The sequence below is a fragment of the Bombina bombina genome, chromosome 2, assembly GCF_027579735.1.
Source record: "Bombina bombina isolate aBomBom1 chromosome 2, aBomBom1.pri, whole genome shotgun sequence".
NCBI lineage: Eukaryota > Metazoa > Chordata > Amphibia > Anura > Bombinatoridae > Bombina > Bombina bombina.
In genome coordinates this window covers 964,349,684-964,374,683 of record NC_069500.1, presented here as the reverse complement: position 1 = coordinate 964,374,683, position 25,000 = coordinate 964,349,684, and the positions used below count along the sequence as shown (strand labels likewise).

At 39.2% G+C, this 25,000-nt stretch overlaps 1 protein-coding gene across 1 annotated transcript in view; it reads right to left on the bottom strand.

Moving 5' to 3' along the window:
- Nucleotides 1-25,000, bottom strand: part of TSPAN5 (tetraspanin 5) — a 344,242-nt gene that overhangs the window by 144,199 nt on the left and 175,043 nt on the right. Inside the window, exon 2 of the mRNA XM_053703453.1 lies at nt 15,759-15,809. Within this exon, the coding sequence (XP_053559428.1) occupies nt 15,759-15,809 (51 nt within the window). The remainder of the gene's footprint in view (nt 1-15,758; nt 15,810-25,000) is intronic.

Genomic DNA, 25,000 nt, shown 5'->3' with positions numbered 1-25,000 from the left:
CTCAGAGGAGGCTTATGTCCCGCTGTCTCAATGCGAAACAGTGGACACTCCTCAGCCAAAAAGTAAGGAAGTTGCAGAGGCCCTCTGACCCCCACGCTTCCCGGAAGAGAACAAACAGAGAAAGAAGTTTGTCTAAATTCCTACGTGGCCTGAAGATAGGACTTCAAGGCACAAACCACATCCAGAATTACATTGAAAGGAACCACAATCTATTGATTGATGTTGTGAATTGACACAACCTTAGGAAGAAAACCTAACATGGTTCGTAGAACAGCCATATCAGCATAAAAAGCCAGATAAGGAGGGACGCATTGCAAGGCAGTAATCACAGATACTCTGCGCACAGAAGCAATAGCCCATAGAAAAGGAACATTCTTAGACAATAATTTAATGTCTACTTCATGCATAGGCTCCAACGGGGGCCCGTGCAAAACCTAAATTACAAGATTTAAACTCCAAGGAGGAGCAATAGATCTAAACACAGGTCTGATCCTAGCAGAGCCTTAACAAGTGACTGCACATCAGGAGGCTCAGCAAACCTCTTGTGCAGTAACACAGACAGGACCGAAATCTGTCCCCTCAGGGGACTTGCAGAAAAACCCTTCTCCAGATCATAAGTAGGTCCTTCACACCTTATGATAGATGCGACGAGTAACCAGCTACGAGCTTTAATGAGAGTAAAAATAACACTATTAGAAAACCTTCTCTTGGCTAGGACTAAGCGTTCAATCTCCACGCAGTCAGCCTCAGAGATCTAGACATAGCTGAACAAGAGACCTTGGTCAGCAGATCCCTGCGACAAGGTAACTTCCACGGAGGAGATAACAACATCCCCACTAGTCCGCAAACCATATCCTTCTCGGACAAGACTGGGCAATCAGTATCACTGACGTCTGCTTGATTTGAGCCACTACACTAGTGGTAACGGCCGTAAAAGAGAAATTAGATTGAACCTCCAAGGCACCGCTAATGCGTCTGTTAGATCCGCCTGAGGATCCCTGTACCTCGACCCATATCTGGGTAACTTGGTAATGAGACGTCAAAAGATCTTCCTTTTGCAAATCTCCGCAAACACTCAGGATGGAGAGACCAATCCCCCGGATTAAAGTATTGTCTGCTGAAGAAATCCGCTTCCCACATGTCCACACCCGGAATGTGGGTCTCCGCCCACTCCATAATCCGAGATACTTCCCTCATAGCTAGGGAGCTTCTCGTCCCCCCTGATGGAATCTGATAAACTGGGACGAACCCAGCAGAGGCCAAGCTTCAGAGCATTGTATATTGCCCGAAGATTCAAAATGTGACTGGGAAGGAGCTCTTCCTCCCAAATCCATAGGCCCTGTGCCTTCCTGGCACCCCAAACAGCTCCCCATCCTGACAGACCCGCAACCGTAGTCACATCACTCAGGATGGTCTTGAGATGGACATCCCTTGGGACAAGTGATCCGGACAAAAACACAAAGAGAGCAATTCTCTCAATCGGTTGTCCAGAGAAATCTGTTGAGATAGATCCGAATGATCGCCATTCAACTGCTTTAGCATGTGCAGTTGCAACATTCTGAGGTGAAACCTGGCAAATAAAATGATGTCTATGCTGGACACCATGAGACCAATCACCTCCATACACGAGCCACAGATGGCCTTAAGGAGGGCTGGAGGGCAAGATATGTAGAAGCTAGCCTGCCTCTGAAATTTTCTCCTGTCTATGGAGACTATTATAGTACCTGAGAATTCTACCCTGGTACTTGATACAAGAGAACTCTCTCTAGATTTATCTTCCATCCATGGGATCGAAGAAGACAGAGGAGAGATTCCCAATGGTCCACTCTCCGAAAAACTTCTTGGAAAATTCTGTGTTGGCTGGGAATCAAACCTGGGTCAACTACTTGGAAGGCAGCTATGGTCACCACTATACCAGCTAGACCAAACAGAAGATTAATAAACTAGAAGTGCTGGTCCAGGAACGCAAACCTTAGGAACTGGAAGTGGTCCTTGAGGATTGGTCTATCATGGTTATGAACTGCCCTTCTCGAACGAGGGGAAGAATGGACCTATTGTATGAGGGGACATTTAAAAACTCTTGTATGAGGGGACATTTAAAAACTTGTTTAAGAACTTCCAGTCCAAATTGGACGTAAAGTTCCCTCCTTCTTTGGAACCACGAAAAGGTTTGAATAGTATCCCAAACCTCTTGCTGCGATAGGCACCGGTGCAATAATTCCTAAGAGACAGATCCAGTACACACCCCAGAAAGGCTTCTATCCTTTCTGGTCAGGAAGACAGGAGAGAGAGGAGGAACTGCCCTTTTTTGGCTGAGACTTGAAACCTATCTTGTAACCCTGAGCTATGACCTTCAGGACCCATGGATCCAGCATATCCCTGAACCAAGCCTCTTGCTCTGCTTGGATTTATTCCAGGACTGAGCCGGCTTCCAAGAGTTCTTGGTTTGCTCAAGCTTAGTGGAGGAATGCTGACAAGGGCTTTATCAAAACGAAAGAACAAAAATTGTCCCTTAGACTCGTTCATATTCTCTTGTGGTAGAAGGCACCCTTGCCCCCTGTGACCGTGGAGATAATGGAGTCCAGGCCTGGACCAAACAAAATCATTCCCTTAAAGGGGAGTGAAAGAAGTCTAGACTTAGAATTCATATCCTCAGACCATGACTTCAGCCAGAGCCCGATGGGCCTGAACAAAAAAAGCTATAGAAACAAAACATTATTTTATTCAAAAAAATTGCACCTTTGTATCCCAATGGCTGGGGAACTCACCACCTCCAATGATTCAGACAGTACAGAGAGTTAGGACTCCTCTCTGATAGACAACTGGTCAGGAAAGAGGGAAAGAATCACATGGTGCACAATGCAGTATCGTCCCTGCTATGAGAAAAAGTGCGCCAAGCTTGTAAGCTGTATGGCTCTCAAAGTGAAAGTGAAACCTGTATATTCCATAATAGCCTATGAGCCTATAACATCTCACACATAAAGCAGCATAAAATCAAATAAACATATAAGATTATTCCCCCCTGTTCAATAATCCCCCTCAGGAGATATTAACCCTTGATTCTATACAGGTAAAAGGAGTCACACTGTGACCCTGTCTTCTAGCGTTATCTTACATGTATAAAAAATGAAACGATATTGCCAGAATCTATGCCGTGGAACAGGAACTTGGCCTTTAAAGTGTGACAGGTTAGTAACATCGCTCCTGAAATAGACTTGAGAGCAGAAAGCAGGCAGCAAAACTCGTCAACGCCGATTGCTTATGGAGCTGTTAATCTGAGTCGGGATGGTTTCGCAGAAAGACTATCCACTTAGAGGCTGACAGGACTACTTAAAACTCCAGTCCCATTGCGAAGAGTACTACCCTCCATAAGAGACTACTCTGAATCTTCCGACACTTCTCTGCCAACCTCTTGTGACAAAAGGCAAAGAATGACTGGGGGATGAGGGGAGTGGGGGAGTTATTTAAGTCTTTGGTTGGGGTGTCTTTGCCTCTTCCTGTTGGCTAGGTTCTTAATTCCCACAAGTAATGAATGAAGCAGTGGACTCTCCTCCCATTAAGGTGGAAATCCATTTGGCTTCTAGTTTAAGCAGGGCATTTCTAATGTCCCTTCCTCTCCAATTAGGTCTCACTTTATCTATGACTGTGTATTTATAATGTTTAAGACTTTCCTTATTTCATTCTCTAAAAATTTTTGGTACTGGGAGATCAAGGTTTCTTTCTCTGTCCATATTTTCAATGGAGAGTAGGTGCTCACATATTCTATCTGTCACTGGCCTTTTTTATTCCCCCACATACTGTACCCCACATAAACATTCTTATGAGGTACACTTTATTGCGATCTGTGCATCTGAATGTATTCTTTATTTTATATTCTCTACCTGAAACATTAGAGGAGAAAGACTTCTTTTTTGAAGAGTGCCTAGACGCTTTAAGCATGGGTAAAACCCTTGCATTTCCACGCCCCACAAATCTATCTCTCTTGTCTTAGACCCTTTCTTAATCTTTATATCTTTAGGGGCTAGAATCATCTTCAAGTTTCTAGATTATTTATATATTAACTGAAGATGTGATGAGAGGAACGGACCCAAAATATCATTTATTTAAGAACAGCCCAATATTTTTTAAGGATTTTTTCAATAATATATTTATTGATTTTAAACTGCATAATAAAAGGAACAAACAGTTGGTCTTTTTGTTTTGTGACATTTTTAACTTAAGTTATTAATAATTTATTCCTGTCAGTCAGTAGGGCTTTCTTAATTTCTTCAAGTTTATAGCACCTTTCCACAAATTTATTCTTTTGTATACTTGATTAATTTAGATAATGATTATCTACCTTGCAATTCTTTCCGATTCTTAGGAATTGATTTTTTTGAATATTATCCTTCCATTTAACTAGATGACAACTTATTGCATGAACATAATTGTTTGTGTTAACTTGCTTAAAAAAGGTTCTTGTGTAAAACTTGCAATCTCACATAAATATCTAGGTCCAGAAAAAAATCACCTGTTTATCACTTATTTCATAAGTGAAATGTAAGTTTTTCTCATTCACGTTCATTCTGGAGAAGAACCATTGTAATTCCTCTCTTGTGCCCTTCCAATCAAGATATGGTCTATATAACGTTTGTACCTGATCTGGTGTATTGGATTTAAAATGTCCTTTCTTTGTCTATGGCTGGTAGTTTTTTGTTTTAAATCACTATTCTGATTCCTAGATGTGGAAGTATTCGGATGAGGGATCACACTTGTATATATGCTGTTAGTATTGGACCCAGGAATTCTATCTTTCTCTTTATTACATCTCCAAGTGTGGGAAATGTACAAATCAGCATTGGGATTACTCTCCAATGTTTAGAATCATCTTTGTCCAATTGCAGTTTTTTAACCTCAGTTCTTAATATTTCATCCTTAATATTTCTCAAATTCTGCTTTACTTCTTTTTCTTTATCTTAGAAACCCACATTTTTTTCCTTTATTATTCAGACAGAGCATTTAATTTTAAACAACTTTCCAATTTGCTTCTATTATGTAAATTGTGTCATTCCCAAGTAATCCTTAGTTGAAAAGCATATCTAGGTAGGTTCAGGAGCAGCAATGCATTACTGGGAGCTAGCTGCTGATTGGTAGCTGCACAAAAATCCCTATTTTCATTGGTTCACCAGATGTCTTTAGTTAGCTCCCAGTAGTTAATAGCCGTTCCTTCAAAAAAGGACACACCTAGTGAAATTGGCTGTCTGATATATCCCTTCAGGAACTCAGAACTACTTCTGTTGGGAATGTGGTAGTAAAGAGGAGGTGGAGGAGGAGGGGGGGGGGAGGAGGGAGAGGGGAGTGAAGGGGAAAATCCCCCCCCCTTTTTTTTCTCTTCCCTTGTGTCTCAGTTGTTTTGTTTTATGCGTTTCCTTTTTTTTTTTTTTTTTTCTTGTTTGTTAGGGTTAGTAATGTTTATGTAGGATATAAAAATGGAAAAAAAAACAATTCAGATTCAGAAAAATATATTTATTTATCCTATGAGAATCAAAGTTACGGGATTGTATTTTTGTATTATTTGTCACTTCGATATATTATAATGCTTCGTTTTCTTTAAATTAATTCATTGTTTTCAACGAAAATGTAATTTGAATTGGTTATAAATAAAATTAAAAATAAATAAATCACATGCTCTATTTGAATCATGAAAAATAAGAAAAAGAAAAATGTTGGGTTTCATGTCCCTTTAAATGGGTTCAATTTTACTTCTATATCCTTAATTTTAAATCCTATATCTTCTAGTACGTTATACCTATATTCCTTAATGAAAGACATCAATTTAATTGATGCCTCTTCTAGTATTTCTCTCCATTTTCTCTTGAAGCCTGTATCCTCAGTTCTAAAAGTGCATTCTTTTTCTATTCGTAATCCTCTAGGTACTTCTCTTTCATCAATATAGATATCAAAGAAAGCACAATCAAGCTTGTATTTAATTTCTAGATGTTTTTTTTTTTTAACTCTTGTATTGAATTTAATACAGCATTACCATTGCTAACTCTCTCTAGGATATTTGTCACTATGTCTTTATACAATTAATTTCTCATATTAAACATACTTGCTTCCCCTTCCATTCTGATGCTATAGATCACAATAGGAGATAGTGAATAACAATGTTTATTGCTTTCTATATTTGCATGCATAATACCTGTGCGAATTCATCAGCATAATTCATTAATTTCTTTCTAATTTTTCAAAACTTTGACTATGTTGTGAAGGAGGCATAGCTGCCAACATTTTGGATACAGTAGAGTGTACAAAATTCTTGAATCCTGGAGAAAAATCTGTAGAACTCACCATTAAGAGGGCGTATACCTTTAGAAGCAAGAGCAGTATTAGTCTGATTACAATGCATAATAACATTTAAATATGGATTGCACAGAATAGCTGGAGGTAACAGATCAGCAAGCTTACAATAAACACTATTCACATTCGGCTAGATTATGAGTTTTGCGGTATGGGTGAAAAAGCAGCGTTAAGGCTCATAAAGCTGCTTATTCACTACCGCTGATATTACGAGCCTTGCAGGTTTAGGGGCACCGCACACTTTTTTGGCCGTAATGCAAATTAACTTACGCAATTTGCGTAAAGTCTTTTTTCAATGGGACTTCCATAGCGCCGATATTACAAGCTTTTTCTGGGAGGCCAAAAAGTGAGCGGTACAGCCTATCCGGCAAGATTCGTAACGCAATCTAAATTACACAAAATAAAAAAAAGAAATTATCAGATATTTAAACTAATTACACCTAATCTTATAGCCCTATCAAAATAAAAAAGCCCCCAAAATAAAAAAAAACTCTAGCCTAAACTAAAACTACCAATAGCCCTTAAAAGGGCCTTTTGCGGGGCATTACCCCAAAGAAATCAGCTCTTTTACCTGTAAAAAAAATAAAAATAAAAACAACCCCCCAACAGTAAAACACACCACCCACACAACCAACCCCCCAAATAAAATCCTAACTAAAAAAACCTAAGCTCCCCATTGCCCTGAAAAGGGCATTTAGATGGGCATTGCCCTTAAAAGGGCATTTAGCTCTTTTTCAAGTGCCCAAACCCTAATCTAAAAATAAAACCCACCCAACAAACCCATAAAAAAACCTAACACTAACCCCCGAAGATCCACTTACAGTTTTGAAGACCGGACATCCATCCTCAACGAAGCCGGGAGAAGTTTTCATCCAAGCGGCAAGAAGTTCTCAACAAAGCCGGGAGAAGTCTTGATCCAAGCCAGCAGAAGTGGTCCTCCAGATGGGCAGAAGTCTTCATCCAGACAGCATCTTCTATCTTCATCCTTCCGGCTTGGAGCGGGTCCATCTTCAACTCATCCGGCGCGGAGCATCCTCTTCAATCGAAGTCTTCTTCAAGAATTAAGTGATTCAAGATGGCGTCCCTTGAATTCCGATTGGCTGATAGAATTCAATCAGCCTATTCGGAATTAAAGGTGAAAAAATCCTATTGGCGGATGCAATCAGCCAATAAGATTGAGCTTCAATCCTATTGGCTGATCCAATCAGCCAATAGGATTGAGCTTGCATTCTATTGGCTGATTGGATCAGCCAATAGGATTGAAGCTCAATCCTATTGGCTGATTGCATCAGCCAATAAGATTTTTTCACCTTTAATTCCAATTAAGGCTGATAGAATTCTATCAGCCAATCGGGATACAAGGGACGTCATCTTGGATGATGTCACTTAAAGGAACCTTCATTCTGGAAGAAGACTTTGATTGAAGAGGATGCTCCACGCCGGATGTCTTGAAGATGGACCCGCTTCGCGCCGGATGGATGAAGATAGATGCCGGACATCCATCCTCAACAAAGCCGGGAGAAGTCTTCATCCAAGCAGCAAGAAGTCCTCAACAAAGCCGGGAGAGGTCTTGATCCAAGCCGGCAGAAGTGGTCCTCCAGACGGGCAAAAGACTTCATCCAGACAGCATCTTCTATCATCATCCATCCGGTGCGGAGAGAGTCCATCCTTCAATCCTTCATCCTTCAATCCTAAGGGCATTGCCCTTAAAAGAGCTAAATGCTCCTTTAAGGGCAATGCCCATCCAAATGCCCTTTTCAGGGCAATGGGGAGCTTAGTTTTTTTTAGTTAGGATTTTATTTGGGGAGTTGGTTGTGTGGGTTGGTTGTGTGGGTGGTGGGTTTTACTATTGGGGGGTTGTTAGTATTTTTTTACAGGTAAAATGCCCCACAAAAGACCATTTTAAGGGCTATTGGTAGTTTAGTTTAGGCTAGGGTTTTTTTTTTTTGTTTTATTGTTTTATTTTGTTAGGGCTATTAGATTAGGTGTAATTAGATTAAATATCTTATAATTTCTTTTTTATTTTGTGTAATTTAGTGTTTTTTTTTGTAATTTAGGTAATTGAATTTAATAAATGTAATTTATTTAATTGTAGTGTAAGGTTAGATGTTAGCGTAAGACAGGTTAGGTTTTATTTTACAGGTAAATTTGTATTTATTTTAGCTAGGTAACTAGTAACTATTTACTAATTAGTCTACCTAGTTAAAATAAACACAAACTTGCCTGTAAAATAAAAATAAACCCTAAGATAGCTACAATGTAAATATTAGTTATATTGCAGCTAGCTTAGGGTTTATTTTACAGGTAAGTATTTAGTTTTAGATAGGAATTATTTAGGTAATGATAGTAGGTTTTATTTAGATTTATTTTAATTATATTTAAGTTAGGGGGTGTTAGGGTTAGACTTAGGTTTAGGGGTTAATAATTTTAGTATAATGGTGGCGACGTTGGGGGTGGCAGATTAGGGGTTAATAAATGTAGGTAGGTGGCGGCGATGTTAGGGATGGCAGATTAGAGGTTAATAATATTTAACTAGTGTTTGCAATGCGGGAGTGTGGCGGGTTTAGGGGTTAATATGTTTATTATAGTGGCGGCGATGTCCGGAGGGGCAGATTAGGGGTTAATAAGTATAATGTAGGTGGCGGCGATGCCGGGGTGGCAAATTAGGGGTTTAGCCTCGGGGTTCATGTTAGGGTGTTAGGTGTAAACAGAAATTTTGTTTCCCTATAGGAATCAATGGGGCTGCGTTACTGAGCTTTACGCTGCTTTTTTGCTTTAGACTTTATCTCAGCCAGCTCTCCCCATTGATGTCTATGGGGAAATTGTGCACAAGCACGTAAAACCAGCTCACCGCAGCTTTCAGCAGCGCTGGTATTGGAGTGCGGTATGGAGTTCAATTTTGCTCTACGCTCACTTCTTGCCTAATAAAGCCGGATTTTATAAACCTGTAATACCAGCGCTGTAGGGAAGTGAGCAGTGACAATAACTTGCAAGCTAGCACCGCACCCCTCACAACGCAAAACTCGTAATCTAGCCGATTGATAGAAAAGTGTTTAGAGGAATTAGCTTCTAAAAATGTTTCAGAGGAAGACACAGAAGGCTCCATAATGAGGGACAACCAATTTGCATTGCTCTCTTGTTATCTTTTATTGAAGAGTAAAATTAGGTAGGCTCATAAGAGCTCAGTAGTGTATGTGTCTTTAGTACTCTATGCAGAATTGTTTTGCAACATTATATAACAAAGCTACAAATAATTTTGCAAAACACTGCTCCCATAGAGTACTAAAGACATGTGCACATTACTGTGCTGGAAGTGATCACAATCACTTCCAGCAGCTCTGAGGGTATTGCAGTGATGCCTCGATATGGAGGCATCCTGCAATACCCCTTTACAAGACTCCGATGCAGAGAGAGCCACTCTGTGGCACTCTCTGCACCGGTAGTGATGGTGCCGATGGTGCCTTTGTCCGGTGGGAGGAGGGAGCGTGTGCGTGCGTGCACGATGCGCTCGCACGTGCACGATGCGCGTGTACACGTGCACGGGTGTGCGTGTGCACGTGGGCGCGCACGTGCACGTGGGCGCGCGTGCACGTGCACATGCGTGCATTAGCCACACTGACACCAATGAAAAAGGAAGGGGAAATTTTTTTTTTTTTTACATTTAAAAGGATCTGGGAGGGGGTGGGGGTATTGTGGGGGGGGGGGCTGCTACACTACAGAAATAAACATACAAATAAAAGTTAAAAATAAAATTAAAATAGTTTGGTTTGTGGGGCCAAACTGGGTACTGGCAGACAGCTGCCAGTACCCAAGATGGCGGTAATTAGGTAGGGGAGAGGGTTAGAGAGCTGGAGGGGGGATCAGGGAGGTTGGTGCTAAGGCAGGGGTCCATCACAACTAAAATATTTTATAATTTTTATTTCAAAAAAACAAAAACTTTTATTTTGTACTGGCAGACTTTCTGCCAGTACTTAAGATGGCGGTAACAATTGTGGGGTGGGGGAGGGAAGAGAGCTGTTTGGGAGGGATCAGGGGGTGGGATGTGTCAGGTGGGAGGCTGATCTCTAAAATTAACCCTGCAAGCTCCCTACAAGCTACCTAATTTAACCCCTTCACTGCTGGGCATAATTCACGTGTGGTGCGCAGCAGCATTTAGCGGCCTTCTAATTACCAAAAAGCAACGCCAAAGCCATATAAATCTGCTATTTCTGAACAAAGGGGATCCCAGAGAAGCTTTTACAACAATTTCTGCCATAATAGCACAAGCTGTTTGTAAATAATTTCAGTGAGAAACCTAAAATTGTGAAAAATGTAAAGTTTTTTTTTTTTTTTGCTCGCATTTGGCGGTGAAATGGTGGCATAAAATATACCAAAATGGGCCTAGATCAATACTTGGGGTTGTCTACTACACTACACTAAAGCTAAAATTAACCCTACAAGCTCCCTACAAGCTCCCTAATTAACCCCTTCACTCCTGGGCATAAAACATGTGTGGTGCGCAGCAGCATTTAGCGGCCTTCTAATTACCAAAAAGCAACCACAAAGCCATATAAGTCTGTTATTTCTGAAAAAGGGGATCCCAGAGAAGCATTTACAACCATGTGTGCCATAATTGCAGAAGCTGTTTGTAAATAATTTCAGTGGGAAACCTAAAGTTTGTGATAAAACGTTGTGAAAAAGTGAACTTTTTTTTTTTTTTTATCGCATTTGGCGGTGAAATGGAAATAGCAAAGTGCTACTTGCAAAAAAAGCAAAGAACATGTAAACATTGGGTATTTCTAAACTCAGGACAAAATTTATAAGCTATTTAGCATGGGTGTTTTTTGGTGATTGTAGATGTGTAACAGATTTTGGGGGTCAAAGTTAGAAAATGTGTGTTTTTTTCCATTTTTTCCTCATATTTTATCATTTTTTTTTTTTAGTAAATTATAAGATATGATGAAAATAATGGTATCTTTAGAAAGTCAATTTAATGACGAGAAAAACGGTATATAATATGTGTGGGTACAGTAAACGAGTAAGAGGAAAATTACAGCTAAACGCAAACACTGCAGAAATGTAAAAATAGCCATTGTCATTAAGGGTAAGAAAATTGAAAAATGGTCCGGTCATTAAGGGGTTAAATGTATCTAATGTATTGGCATTTAGTACCTCCTTAGGTAATGAGTTCCATGATTTAATTGCTCTTACAGTGAAAAAATATTTACGCTGCTGGAGATTAAATCTCAATTCCTTCAGCCTTAAATTGTGACCTCTTGTCACAAACAATTTTCTAGGAATAAACAGAGCATCCGCCATCTCTGTATATGGGCCTTGAATATATTTATATAAAGTAATCATGTCACCTCTCAAGCGCCTTTTTTCTAGAGAAAACAGACTCAGTTTGGCTAAATTCTCCATTCCACTTATTAGTTTTGTGATCCTTCTCTGAACTTTTTCTAAGTCTGCAATGTCTATTTTAGAGATTGGCCTCCAGAACTGCACAACATACTTAAGGTTAGGTCTTACCAGGGATTTATATAGTGACAGAATTATTCTTTCCTCCATTGCATCAATGCCTCTTTTAATACATGTGGTATCGTATTAGCCTTAGAAGCCACTGCCCTGCATTGTGCACCCATCTTTAGCATGTTATCTATAAGTACTCCCAAATCCCTTTTCTCCTCTGTTTTGTCTCGTCCTATTTAAATAATAGGTTGCTTTCTTATTTTTACTTCCAAAATGTAGAACCTTACATTTTCCAGTATTAAATCTCATTTTCTATTTACCTGCCCATTTTTTTAGTTTTTGTAAATCCCCTTGCAAAGAAATGTCATCCTGCAGTGACCTAATGACCTTACACAACTTTGTATCATCTGCAAATGATGTTATTATTTAATCCTTTCTCCAAATTATTAATCCTGGGGGAATCCACTGATTACCTTTGTCCAATCTGAGTATGATCTGTTTACAACTACTCGTTGCTTCCTGTCTTATCTAGTTATTTATACATGAGCTAACATTTTCAGCTATTTCCAGTCCCTTCATTTTGTACATTAATTTCTCATCTGGCACGTTATAAAATGCCTTTGCAAAATCCAAGTATATATTTTTACATACTTCGTCATAGTATCTAGTATAGAAATATCTATTTAACGTAAAGAACACCTGTCGGGTATAGTGCTGTGGGTTTAATATGATGTCAGGTTAGAGTGCGAGCGATAAATGTTTTTTTTTTAATTCAGCTCCATTGAAGTCAATGGGGAGAAGAAGTTAAAGTGAAGGTAAAGTTTTCTGATTTTTTGCATATTATTAGATTATTTATATATTATACAGTCTGATCGCCAATTTTTTTAATTAAGTTTATATATATAAAATGGGGAAAAAAGTATTTGTTTTTACGTGCTCTTCCCTTCTTTACTCCTCCCTCCATCAATTTCCTGCTTGCTGAGACTCTGACGTATAGAGCGGTCCCACCCGCTCTACACGTAGTTCAAAAGCGCGTTCTCGACAATTTGCGCATGCGCACACTGCGTCGTCCATTCGATTTTAAGCCCAAGATACTGTTGCAAGGTTGTAACTAAATACGACGTAGCTAATGTTTTAAGGGGAATCCGTATTGCGCATGCGATATACTGGAACGCGCTTTGCTTTTAACATAGAGTAAGTGAAGGCAACGCATGCGCATAGAGTCCAACAATGCGGTGACGTAATATGACGGCCGCCTAACGGCCAGTGTTTCAATTGGGTTAGAAAAAAACGTGACCGGGCTGAGAAATAAACCCTAAAAAACTGGTTGTTTTAACATTGTTCAGAAAAGCATTAATAAACGTTAAAAACAAAATAAATATAGCGATTTTAAAAAAATCATGAATTAAAGTCCCATTAAATTTTAGAGTACTTACAGGGGAAACAATATAATAGATGAAACTTTACATTCACTTTAATGCGGTGGCAGTCTCCGAAATCCTAAAGGTTGCGCATGTCGGGTTTTGCTCACGCGCAAACAATTAACTTTCAACTTGTAATACTTCCAGAAGTGTTTATGCTCGAACAAGAGCGCTAAATAATGCTCCACTTGTAATCTAGTGCATTATAAGTAGTATAGCACAGAACTACATCCTATATAATAAAAGGCCAAGTGTGTTTGTCCGAAGCTGTCATGCACAGTAGAGACAACACGAGGACAAACACACCTGGCCTCTGAGTCCCTAGCTGATCTGCGGCAGAAGTGGGCGTGAGCGGGGCCGACGTGAAGGGGCCTGACCGGGCGTGAATTGCCGTGAAGGGGGCGTGGCCGGGCGCGCAATAGAAGGGAGAGAGATAGAGAGGGGAGAGAGATAGAGAGGGGGAGGGGAGAGAGAGGGGAGAGAGAGGGGACGGGAGAGAGAGGAGGGGAGAGAGAGAGCTCAAAAGAGAGGGGGGAGAGAGAACAGAAGAGGGTGAATAGAGAGAGCAGAAGAGGGGGGATAGAGAGAGGGAGAGAGAGAGAGAGAGCAGAAGAGGGGGGATAGAGAGAGGGAGAGAGAGACAGCAAAAGAGAGAGGGGGAGTGAGACAGCAAAAGAGAGGGGGGAGGGAGATAGCAAAAGAGAGAGGTGAAGAGAGACAGCAAAAGAGAGGGGGAGAGAGACAGCAAAAGAGAGGGGGGGAGAGAGACAGCAAAAGAGAGAGGGGGGAGAGAGACAGCAAAAGAGAGAGGGGGAGAGAGACAGCAAAAGAGAGAGGGGGAGAGAGACAGCAAAAGAGAGAGGGGGAGAGAGACAGCAAAAGAGAGAGGGGGAGAGAGAGAGGGGGAGAGAGAGGGGGGGAGAGAGAGAGGGGGAGAGAGAGGGGGGAGAGAGAGGGGGGGAGAGACAGCAAAAGAGAGAGGGGGAGTGAGACAGCAAAAGAGAGGGGGGAGAGACAGCAAAAGAGAGAGGGGAAGAGAGACAGCAAAAGAGAGGGGGAGAGAGACAGCAAAAGAGAGGGGGAGAGAGACAGCAAAAGAGAGGGGGGGAGAGAGACAGCAAAAGAGAGAGGGGGGAGAGAGACAGCAAAAGAGAGGGGGGAGAGAGACAGCAAAAGAGAGAGGGGGAGAGAGACAGCAAAAGAGAGGGGGGAGAGAGACAGCAAAAGAGAGAGGGGGAGAGAGACAGCAAAAGAGAGGGGGGAGAGAGACAGCAAAAGAGAGAGGGGGAGAGAGACAGTAAAAGAGAGAGGGGGAGAGAGACAGTAAAAGAGAGAGGGGGAGAGAGACAGTAAAAGAGAGGGGGGAGAGAGACAGTAAAAGAGAGGGGGGAGAGACAGTAAAAGAGAGGGGGGAGAGAGACAGCAAAAGGGAGAGGGGAAGAGAGACAGCAAAAGAGAGGGGGGAGAGAGACAGCAAAAGAGAGAGGGGGAGAGAGACAGCAAAAGAGAGAGGGGGAGAGAGCGCAAAAGAGAGGGGGGAGAGAGAGAGCGCAAAAGAGGGGGGAAGAGAGAGTGCAAAAGAGGGGGGAGAGAGAGCACAAAAGAGAGGGGGGAAGAGCGCAAAATATAGGGGGGAGAGAGAGCGCAAAGAGAGGGGTGGAGAGAGAGCGCAAAAGAGAGGGGGAGAGAGAGCGCGAAAGAGAGGGGTGGAGAGAGAGTGCAAAAGAGAGGGGTGGAGAGAGAGCTCAAAATAGAGGGGAGAGAGCACAAAATAGAGGGGAGAGAGAGAGCGCAAAAGAGAGGGGAGGAGAGAGAGCGCAAAAGAGAGGGGAGGAGAGAGCGCAAAAGAGAGGGAAGAGAGAGTGCAAAAGAGAGGGGAGAGAGAGCGCAAAAGAGATGGGGGGAGAGAGAGAGAGCGCAAAAGAGATGGGGGGGAGATAGAGCGCAAAAGAGATGGGGGAGAGAAAGAGCGCAAAAGAGATGGGGGAGAGAGAGAGCGCAAAAGAGATGGGGGAGAGAGCGCAAAAGAGAGGGGGAGAGAGAGAGCAAAAGAGAGGGGGAGGGAGAGAGCAAAAGAGAGGGGGAGAGAGAGAGAGAGAGCAAAAGAGAGGGGGAGAGAGAGAGCAAAAGAGAGGGGGGAGAGAGAGAGAGCAAAAGAGAGGGGGAGAGAGAGAGAGCAAAAGAGAGGGGGAGGGAGAGAGCGCAAGGTGTGGGACCGCTGTACTGCAAAAAATGGCCCGTGTGAATGGCCTTTAGGACTAGTAATATATAAAGAGTGAATAATCATCAGTTTCAGATGCTTCCATTCCATAATTTAAAATATCAACCTAAAGTAACACAATCAAATATCGAAACATATAAATAAGGTATGAATAAATTAATATGATAAGCAAGTCAGATGATAATGATTTCCCAATAAAAAAGACTATGATTTGCAGCCTGCTTGAGATTTTTGCAGCAGAGAAACAATAGCAGTGAAGTGAGGGACATTTTTCATCTTTATTTTGGTCTTCTATGTTATTATTGTTTTTTCATTTATTTGCAACATACCTTTTCACTCCATGCCCATAGACCAACTCCGAGAAACGCAATCCCAAGAAACTGAAAAAAAAATAAAATAATGTTTATTATAATAAACTGCTGAATTAAATGAAAATATGGACATCCATATCCATCATTTTATCTGTGATTATTATCAACAAAGTTAAACAATTATCGTTGGAAAATGCTTTAAAGGGACAGGAAACCCAACATTTTTCTTTCCTGTTTCAGTTTTAGCATACAAGTTTCTAATTTCCTTCTATTATCTAATGTTCTTTGTTCTCTTTGTATCCTTTGTTAAAAAGCATACCTAGGTAGGCTTAGAAGCAGCAATGCACTACTGGGAGCCAGCTGTTGAATGGTAGCTGCACACATATAATTCTTGTAATAGATTTAACTGATATGTTCATCTAGCTTCCAGTAGCACATTGCTGCTTATAAAAAGGATAAAAAGAGAACAAAGCAAATCGGAAAATAAAAGTAAATTAGAAAGTTGTTTAAAATCACATGCTCTATATGAATCATGAAAGAAAAAAACATTATGGCATAACAAAGCAGTATCATTCATCACTGGAGATTGGGTGATAATACTCAGCACTTTTACCAATATTGTGGGACAAGTGTAGATGTCAGTAGTTTTCAATCCCTTTGTGTTTTACTATGTAATCTATAAGGAAGAATGTATTATTGGGATATCTCATGCTAGGGCTATGGTAGTGCTGTACAGATTAATAGTGATAACTAATGCACACAGAAACTTATATCCAGCTGTCAGATATTTAGACGGACTTATTAGCCCTGTGATATCTTTTACATAATACTGTTTGTGGCAAGACCTGAAATTCCGCTCTCAAAGCAGAGAAGCCTATTACCTAATCTTGTATGTTAATCGCTCATTCAAGACAATTCTCCTTACCAAAAACACATGATTCCCAATGTAGCATGGTCTACACCAGCTACACTCCTATCCTTTATCTAACACAGATTGTAAGGTCTCTAGACCAAGGGGATTCAGTATAAAGAACCACTATGGACATAACAGAGAGTCTATTGGGTGACAAATGAGAATGTAGCTTTGGGTCTAAGATTTGTTAAAGAGACATAGAATTCAGCTTCCAAGATTCACATGTAAAATTAAAAAAAAAAAAATCTAATTTACTTCTCTTATCAAACTTATTTTTTTTTCTTGCTATCCTTTATTTAAACTTTGCTTCTTACAATGACAGAATACTGACGTAGGCTCAGGAGTGTGCATGTGTCCATATGTTTTATATTGAGTCTATGGGGCATATTTATCAATGTGCGAGCGTACATGATACGAAATAGTGTATCATGTCCGCCACACATCGATAAATGAACTCTTGTGAACTGCTGGTGCAATGCTGCCCCCTGCAGATTGGCCGCTAGCAGCGGGTGTCAATCGATCGGGTTGATTTCTGTCCGCGGCCTCAGAGCAGGCGGACAAGTTATGGAGCAGCAGTCTTTATTCATACAGAGCTTGATTAATGTGCCCCTATATGTATCACATTGTTTAAAACACCACTTCTATATAGTACTCAAGTCATGTGCACGCTCTGAGACTACTTCAATATGTTCTCATAATAACCTAAGTCTTAATAAAGGATATCAAGTTAGAGGTACATTTTATAATATAAGAAAAGTGTTTTAAAAATGTCATGCACATTTTGAGTCATGAGCATTTAATGCTATCTTCCATGTTCCTTTAAATGTCAACAATAAAATATAGGGAACATATACAGTATATATATATAATTATATTGTTTATTGTGTTAATAAAGGTGGAACCATTTGTGCATATTCAACATAATAAAGGCCTTAAACATGTGCATGAAATTACAAATCTGCCAATATCCTTTATTTGATAACCCATACTGTAGTGGGCAATTGTAAATACGTCTCTATTCCCAACACTTGCATAAATTACACATTTATAAGGAATGCCCCTACAATCCTGGCCAGGCAAGTGCCAATTAACTCATCTGATGCTTATATGAGGTGTGTAGGGAAGAGAATAAAAAAGAAGGAAGCAGGTCAGATGAGGGGAAAAAAATGGGAGAAAATGAGAGAGAGATCACAAGGAAGATAAGAAGATAGAGATTAGAGAAAGGGGATATGAACAGGAAGTTATAGAAGAAAGATGGTTCCATCATGCTCCTTTGCAAATATGTAGCCTATAATGCATTTGAAATACTTTATAAATGCAGCATGAATTAAAAGTGTTCAACAATACTAACAGATGTATATGTTGATATACAGGGATATCCCTTTTTTGGCAGCATCTTAGTATCTGGTAACACAAGTTTTAGAGGTTATTAATCTTTTGTATATTACTGTTATACACTGCCAATTAACTTTTGCATCCCATAGGTTATCCTTGTATTCATTTTAATACCTGAAGGACAGAGATAAGTGCTTTGACTTACAGTTTCGATATAACTGAAAGCATAACTAACACAAAGGCATAACCTGTAATAACCATTCTGTACATAATGTATAGGTGAGTCATCAAAAAATGCACTTTGAAGCTTTAATACCTGAAACCTTTCTCTATTCATCCTTATTCAAATAAAACTTTTACTCAGTATAATAAAAAAATCTATTAGAGCGATAGTAAACACCACTATATTTCAAATTAGTTGCTCCATATAAATGGCATAAGTACTTGTAAAAATACAAGACTCGTTCTTAAAGGGACATTAAACCCAAACATTTTCTTTCATGATTTAGACAGACATATACATATGTAAACAACTTTCCAATTTACTTCTATTATCAATTTTGCTTCATTCTCTTGGAATCATTTCTTGAATAAGCATAAATGCACTACTGGGAACTAGCTGAACACATTGGTTAGTCAACCACAAGAGGCATATATGTGCGGTCACCAATTAGTAGCTAGCTTCCAGCTCCTAAGCCTATGTAGATATGCTTTTAAACAAAGGGTACCGAGAAAACAAAGCAAATTAGGTAAAAGAATTACATTGGAAAGCTGTTTATAAATTGCATGCTCTGCCTGAATCATGAAAAAAAAAATTGGGTTTCATGTCCCATTAAATTAGTTTTGTGGTTTTATTGCTTAAAGGATTACTTTCTGTTATAATTTTTAAGCTAAACAACTAATATTAAAGTTAATAAACATTAATTAAAACCTACTGACCTATATTTTCTACAAAACAAAGTTTCATAACGTTCTAAAAGTTATATCTTTTATTCGCTGATGATGTCACGTTATCCTGCCCACTATTTTCAGCACTGAGTGTTCAAAATACTTAAACCAATAACTTTGTGTTTAAAGCGCCATTTTGAAACCTAGGTATTGTAAACGGATTGGTACAGAGCAAAGGATACCCACGGAGTGGGTTTGGAAAACAATTAAATTTGCAGACAAGATTTCTGATATACGGTAGAGATATGTTAATGAAATGCTATTGATAAAAAGCGTATTTGGGGTAGTTAGTTAGTAACAGGCATAGAAAATATTTACTTACAGTGGCCCTTTAATAGATCAATATATTTTGTGTGTTCCTACTGGCAGATGTGTATCAGCTCACACTTTTTTTTCTAGTTCTTACTGATGAAAGCTATAATTGGCCAGTTGTCTCTCCTTGAAATGGGTAGATGTGCCTACCATATCTCAATTAACCTTCTAGGTAGAAATCAAGCAGGATGGTCTGTCTTTTATTTCATTTTACTCATAGGTGTCAAACATCTTGCATAGTATTTCAGTATTTAAATAGACAGCAAATGATACCTGGTGAATGTGTAGTAAAAGTGATGTGTCGCGTTGAATCTGTGCATTCAGGAATGAGGGAAACTGAAGTATTAAACTGGATGGACCAGCACACATTGCTGTGGTTTTGCGAAGTTTAACCACACGTTGACTATCTGTACCTAAGAGGCCTGATGGCATTATCGATTGTGTATCAATTGAAGAAATACAGAAGAAGGTGGGTAGGTTGACATTGCTTGGACATATGTAAAATAATTTGACATTAATTATGACTCATGTCCAGTTTAAGGTGCCTAATAAACTGATCAAAAGATGGTAAAGTTGTATGTGTGGTGACATCACATCATGTTGCAGAAGCAAACACTAGAGGCAATGGAACTGGTCTTCACCGTGATCTAGCACAAGGATGACTGGGAGTGCAGTGAACTTTTACCCAACTGTGATTCACAGCAAGTGCTCAGTATCAGTTATCTGGTGAGCTAAGCGAAAGAAAGAAGCAACATATTTAGTTACATCACACTAAGGAGGATTATACTATTATAAATCTAAAAAAAGCCCAATACATAAAATAAGAAATACAACAAAAATAATATACATATATATAAATATGCATAAAACATTAAAAATATAGATCATATTTAATACAATATAAGTTGTTTAAAAATAAGATTTTTTTTATTTCATCTATGCTTGATAAATTGTAAATAAAACAAAATGTCTGAGGCTATTTATGGTCTAGTTATTTGTAATGCTGCGTGATCACTATGATATAATATTGAATTCATAATATCATATTCTATATAAAATCTTCTTTAAAAAAAGAATCGCCCTCATATTTAAAGATATTTACATATTCCTCTTTTTTCATTTGTTTACTAGTTCATAGTTACATTGAACAACTGCTCAAAATGTTTAGCATTCTTCATAAGCTGGTTTACAAAGGCCACTCAAAACAATCAGAATTTTAATTTTAACCACATGAGAAAATCCTATAAAATATTATTCATTAAGATCCCTCATTAAGATCCAATGCATCAAATAAAAAACAAAACATCATTTGCATGAGTACACACATGATTTTTGTTATTATTTAGTTAAAAGGACGGTCAAGTCAAAATTAAACTTTCATGATTCAGATAGAGAGAGCAATTTTAAATAACTTACCAATTTACTTTATTATCTAATTTGTTTTGTTCTCTTGATATCCTTCATTGAAAAGCATACCTAGGTAGGCTCAGAAGCAGCAATGTACTACTGGGAGAAAGCTGCAGATAGGTGGTTGTACATACATGTCTCTTATCATTGGCTCACCTAATGTGCAACTAGCTCCCAGTAGTGCATTGCTACTCCATCAGCAAAGGATATCAATAGAATTAAGAAAACGTAATAATAGAAGTGATTTGGAAAGTTGTTTAAAATTATATGTTCTATCTGATTTATTAAAGAAAATGTGGAGTTATATTTTCCTTTAAAACATGCCTGATAAAGGAGCCAAGTGCTCTTAAAACTTGCAAAAAAAATCCTTTTTATAAGCCAATAAAGATATTACTAATACAATTTGTTATTTTATTTTTAATTTTCCATTAAGCTTTACCTTCTTAAATCTACATTATAGGGACACAATGAAATTTCATAATTCATGCAACTTTAATCCCTTAATGACAGGGACACCCACAGTATTTAAGCCAAAATATAACTCTCGTCAAAGAGTTAAAGGGACACTGAACCCAAATGTTTTCTTTCGTGATTCAGATAGAGCATGCAATTTTAAGCAACTTTCTAATTTACTCCTATTATCAATTTTTCTTCGTTCTCTTGCTATCTTTATTTGAGAAAGGCATCTAAGCTTTTTTTTTTGTTGTTCAGAACTCTGGACAGCACTTTTATTGGTGGATGAATTTATCCACCAATCAGCAAGGACAACCAAGGTTGTTCACCAAAAATGGGCCGGCATCTAAACTTACATTCTTGCATTTCAAATAAAGATACAAAGACAATGAAGAAAATTTGATAATAGAAGTAAATTAGAAAGTTGCTTAAAATTTCATGCTCTATCTGAATCACAAAAGAAAAAATTTGGGTTCGGTGTCCCTTTAAGGGGACTTTTAAAATGATTTTTGTTATCAAATTGACAGAAGCAGCAGTGCACTACTGGGAGCCGGCTGCAAACAGTCGTGCAACTATAAAATGATGTAACAGTTTACAGTACTTTCTATTTGTACGTTTACGTCCCTTAAACCTTTTGCTCTTATAAGACATACGTACTACATTACCCAGTACTTTGCCCAGCGTACTGTGTTGCACCTACATCCTTGCGCAGCTTTGACAGCAACCAGGGTGGTAAGGGTGCTTGATCAGCCCTAAGTGCTGTGGCCCACCGAGAAATTTTCTTGTATCCTGGTAGCCCAATCCAGCCTTGGCTGTAAATTGCCTAAACCGGCTATACAACTTGTAACTTTTGGATGTTACAGAATTTAATTTTTTTGTACTCTCTAAGGAAGTGTGGGAAGAGCACAATTTTTGCACAAAAGCAAGAGCTGTTTTTATTTTTCTAGTTAATCTTTTTAAAATTATTTTGGCAATTTCTATATTTACATATTAGCTTTTCACATAGTTTGATTGTTATTATCATCATCATCAGCTGATCAAACGCAATTATTGTTGATCCCCAGAGTAGGCCGGGGATCGTTGGTGGCCTAGTGGGAGGTCTGGGTCATTATATGTGCAATAAAAAAATCTGGTATGTGTAGAGACCCCTAATAAAGTATATTTTCTAGTAGACAAGACCCTCTCCCCCCAAAAAAATTGTCTGTATAGTCAGGTGATCACTGTGGAAACAGGGAACACTTTACAAGAAAAAGTACTTTTATTTCTGTACTGTACACAGTGGAGGCTCCTCCATTTGTGCACACCAGCAGCCACAAGAAGAAAAAAATCTGAATAAAATATAATTTTTCCAATAGCCCCCCTATTGGAAAAATTATATTTAATTTGTACCCCCCAAAAAAATAAAAGCCAAACTGTTTTTTATTTTAAAATAAATAAAAAAATACTTTTTTTTATATGTATGTAATGTAACTGCACGTGCGGTAGAGCTAACATATGCCTGTCTATGCGCCTCATTAAAATTGCCTGCAGGCGCCGCTCCCAGCCTCCACCCATCCCCATACTCCCTTGATCGCACAGTTCAGCCTGTGCGAGGGAGGTGGTACTAAACCTTACAGACAGTGACACAGTACTGATACATCATCAGTCACGTGATGACGCTTGACAAGCTCCTCCCAGCTCAACGGTGCAAAATCTCATTGCGGAGATAGTCGTTGAGCTGAGAGAAGCTCAATTATTTTGTGCAGCCAGTTTTACTGTGGCGTGTGGCAGACAAATTCAATAGAACTTGAAGAATGAGCCTTTACAATGCAGCCAAACACTGACTCAATACTGCACTGTCTCCATAACGGGCAATTCTGGCTTAGAAATCTCTCCTGCTTCACCGGGTTGCCCTCCCCCTTGTCTCTCCTCTGAGTGCCGGTGCTATTAGCAAACATGTGACAGCACGAACACACAGAGGAGTAATAAATATCTTAGAAGAAACTGATAAAGTGAGGGAGGCTGGGGGCTTTGTCAGTGAGGCTTGTTTTGTGAAGCTCACACAAGTAAGTGACATGGTCCTGTTTACAAAATCTGCTTAAAAATATTTTAAATAAACATTTCTCTGTTAGTGCCAGCAAAGGGTCTAAAGTTTAACCCCTCAGTTACCAATAACACACAACAAATGGTTATTTAACCTCTCAGTAACCAGCAAACAAAACTAATTTAACCAATTAGGTGGAGCTAGTAATGCTCAAACTGCAGTCAGCAACAGGCACATTTTATCTTAAATCACCACAATTAGCCTTTTCTTGGTAGCTTAAGGGTTAAATCAAATTTATTTTTTTATGCATCATAAATAGATTGGGGTGTAAGTGCATTTATATTTGTTTAATTTTTTTTAAAGATATTTTAGAAGCATGTGGGAATGCTCCACTAAGTGGAGAAAAAGAAAGGGTTCAAAATATACCACAGGACCAATGCAGACACTGGCCCCACATTTTGTAATTTATATATATAATATACAGTGTGCAGTGTGTGTGTATATATATATTGTATATATATATATAAAGTATATATAAAGTATATATATATATATATATATATATATATATATATATATATACAGGGAGTGCAGAATTATTAGGCAAGTTGTATTTTTGAGGATTAATTTTATTATTGAACAACAACCATGTTCTCAATGAACCCCAAAAACTCATTAATATCAAACCTGAATAGTTTTGGAAGTAGTTTTTAGTTTGTTTTTAGTTATAGCTATTTTAGGGGGATATCTGTGTGTGCAGGTGACTATTACTGTGCATAATTATTAGGCAACTTAACAAAAAACAAATATATACCCATTTCAATTATTTATTTTTACCAGTGAAACCAATATAACATCTCAACATTCACAAATATACATTTCTGACATTCAAAAACAAAACAAAAACAAATCAGTGACAATATAGCCACCTTTCTTTGCAAGGACACTCAAAAGCCTGCCATCCATGGATTCTGTCAGTGTTTTGATCTGTTCACCATCAACATTGCGTGCAGCAGCAACCACAGCCTCCCAGACACTGTTCAGAGAGGTGTACTGTTTTCCCTCCTTGTAAATCTCACATTTGATGATGGACCACAGGTTCTCAATGGGGTTCAGATCAGGTGAACAAGGAGGCCATGTCATTAGATTTTCTTCTTTTATAACCTTTCTTGCCAGCCACGCTGTGGAGTACTTGGACGCGTGTGATGGAGCATTGTCCTGCATGAAAATCATGTTTTCTTGAAGGATGCAGACTTCTTCCTGTACCACTGCTTGAAGAAGGTGTCTTCCAGAAACTGGCAGTAGGACTGGGAATTGAGCTTGACTCCATCCTCAACCCGAACAGGCCCCACAAGCTCATCTTTGATGATACCAGCCCAAACCAGTACTCCACCTCCACCTTGCTGGCGTCTGAGTCGACTGGAGCTCTCTGCCCTTTACCAATCCAGCCACGGGCCCATCCATCTGGCCCATCAAGACTCACTCTCATTTCATCAGTCCATAAAACCTTAGAAAAATCAGTCTTGATATATTTCTTGGCCCAGTCTTGACGTTTCAGCTTGTGTGTCTTGTTCAGTGGTGGTCGTCTTTCAGCCTTTCTTACCTTGGCCATGTCTCTGAGTATTGCACACCTTGTGCTTTTGGGCACTCCAGTGATGTTGCAGCTCTGAAATATGGCCAAACTGGTGGCAAGTGGCATCTTGGCAGCTGCACGCTTGACTTTTCTCAGTTCATTGGGCAGTTATTTTGCGCCTTGGTTTTTCCACACGCTTCTTGCGACCCTGTTGACTATTTTGAATGAAACGCTTGATTGTTCGATGATCACGCTTCAGAAGCTTTGCAATTTTAAGAGTGCTGCATCCCTCTGCA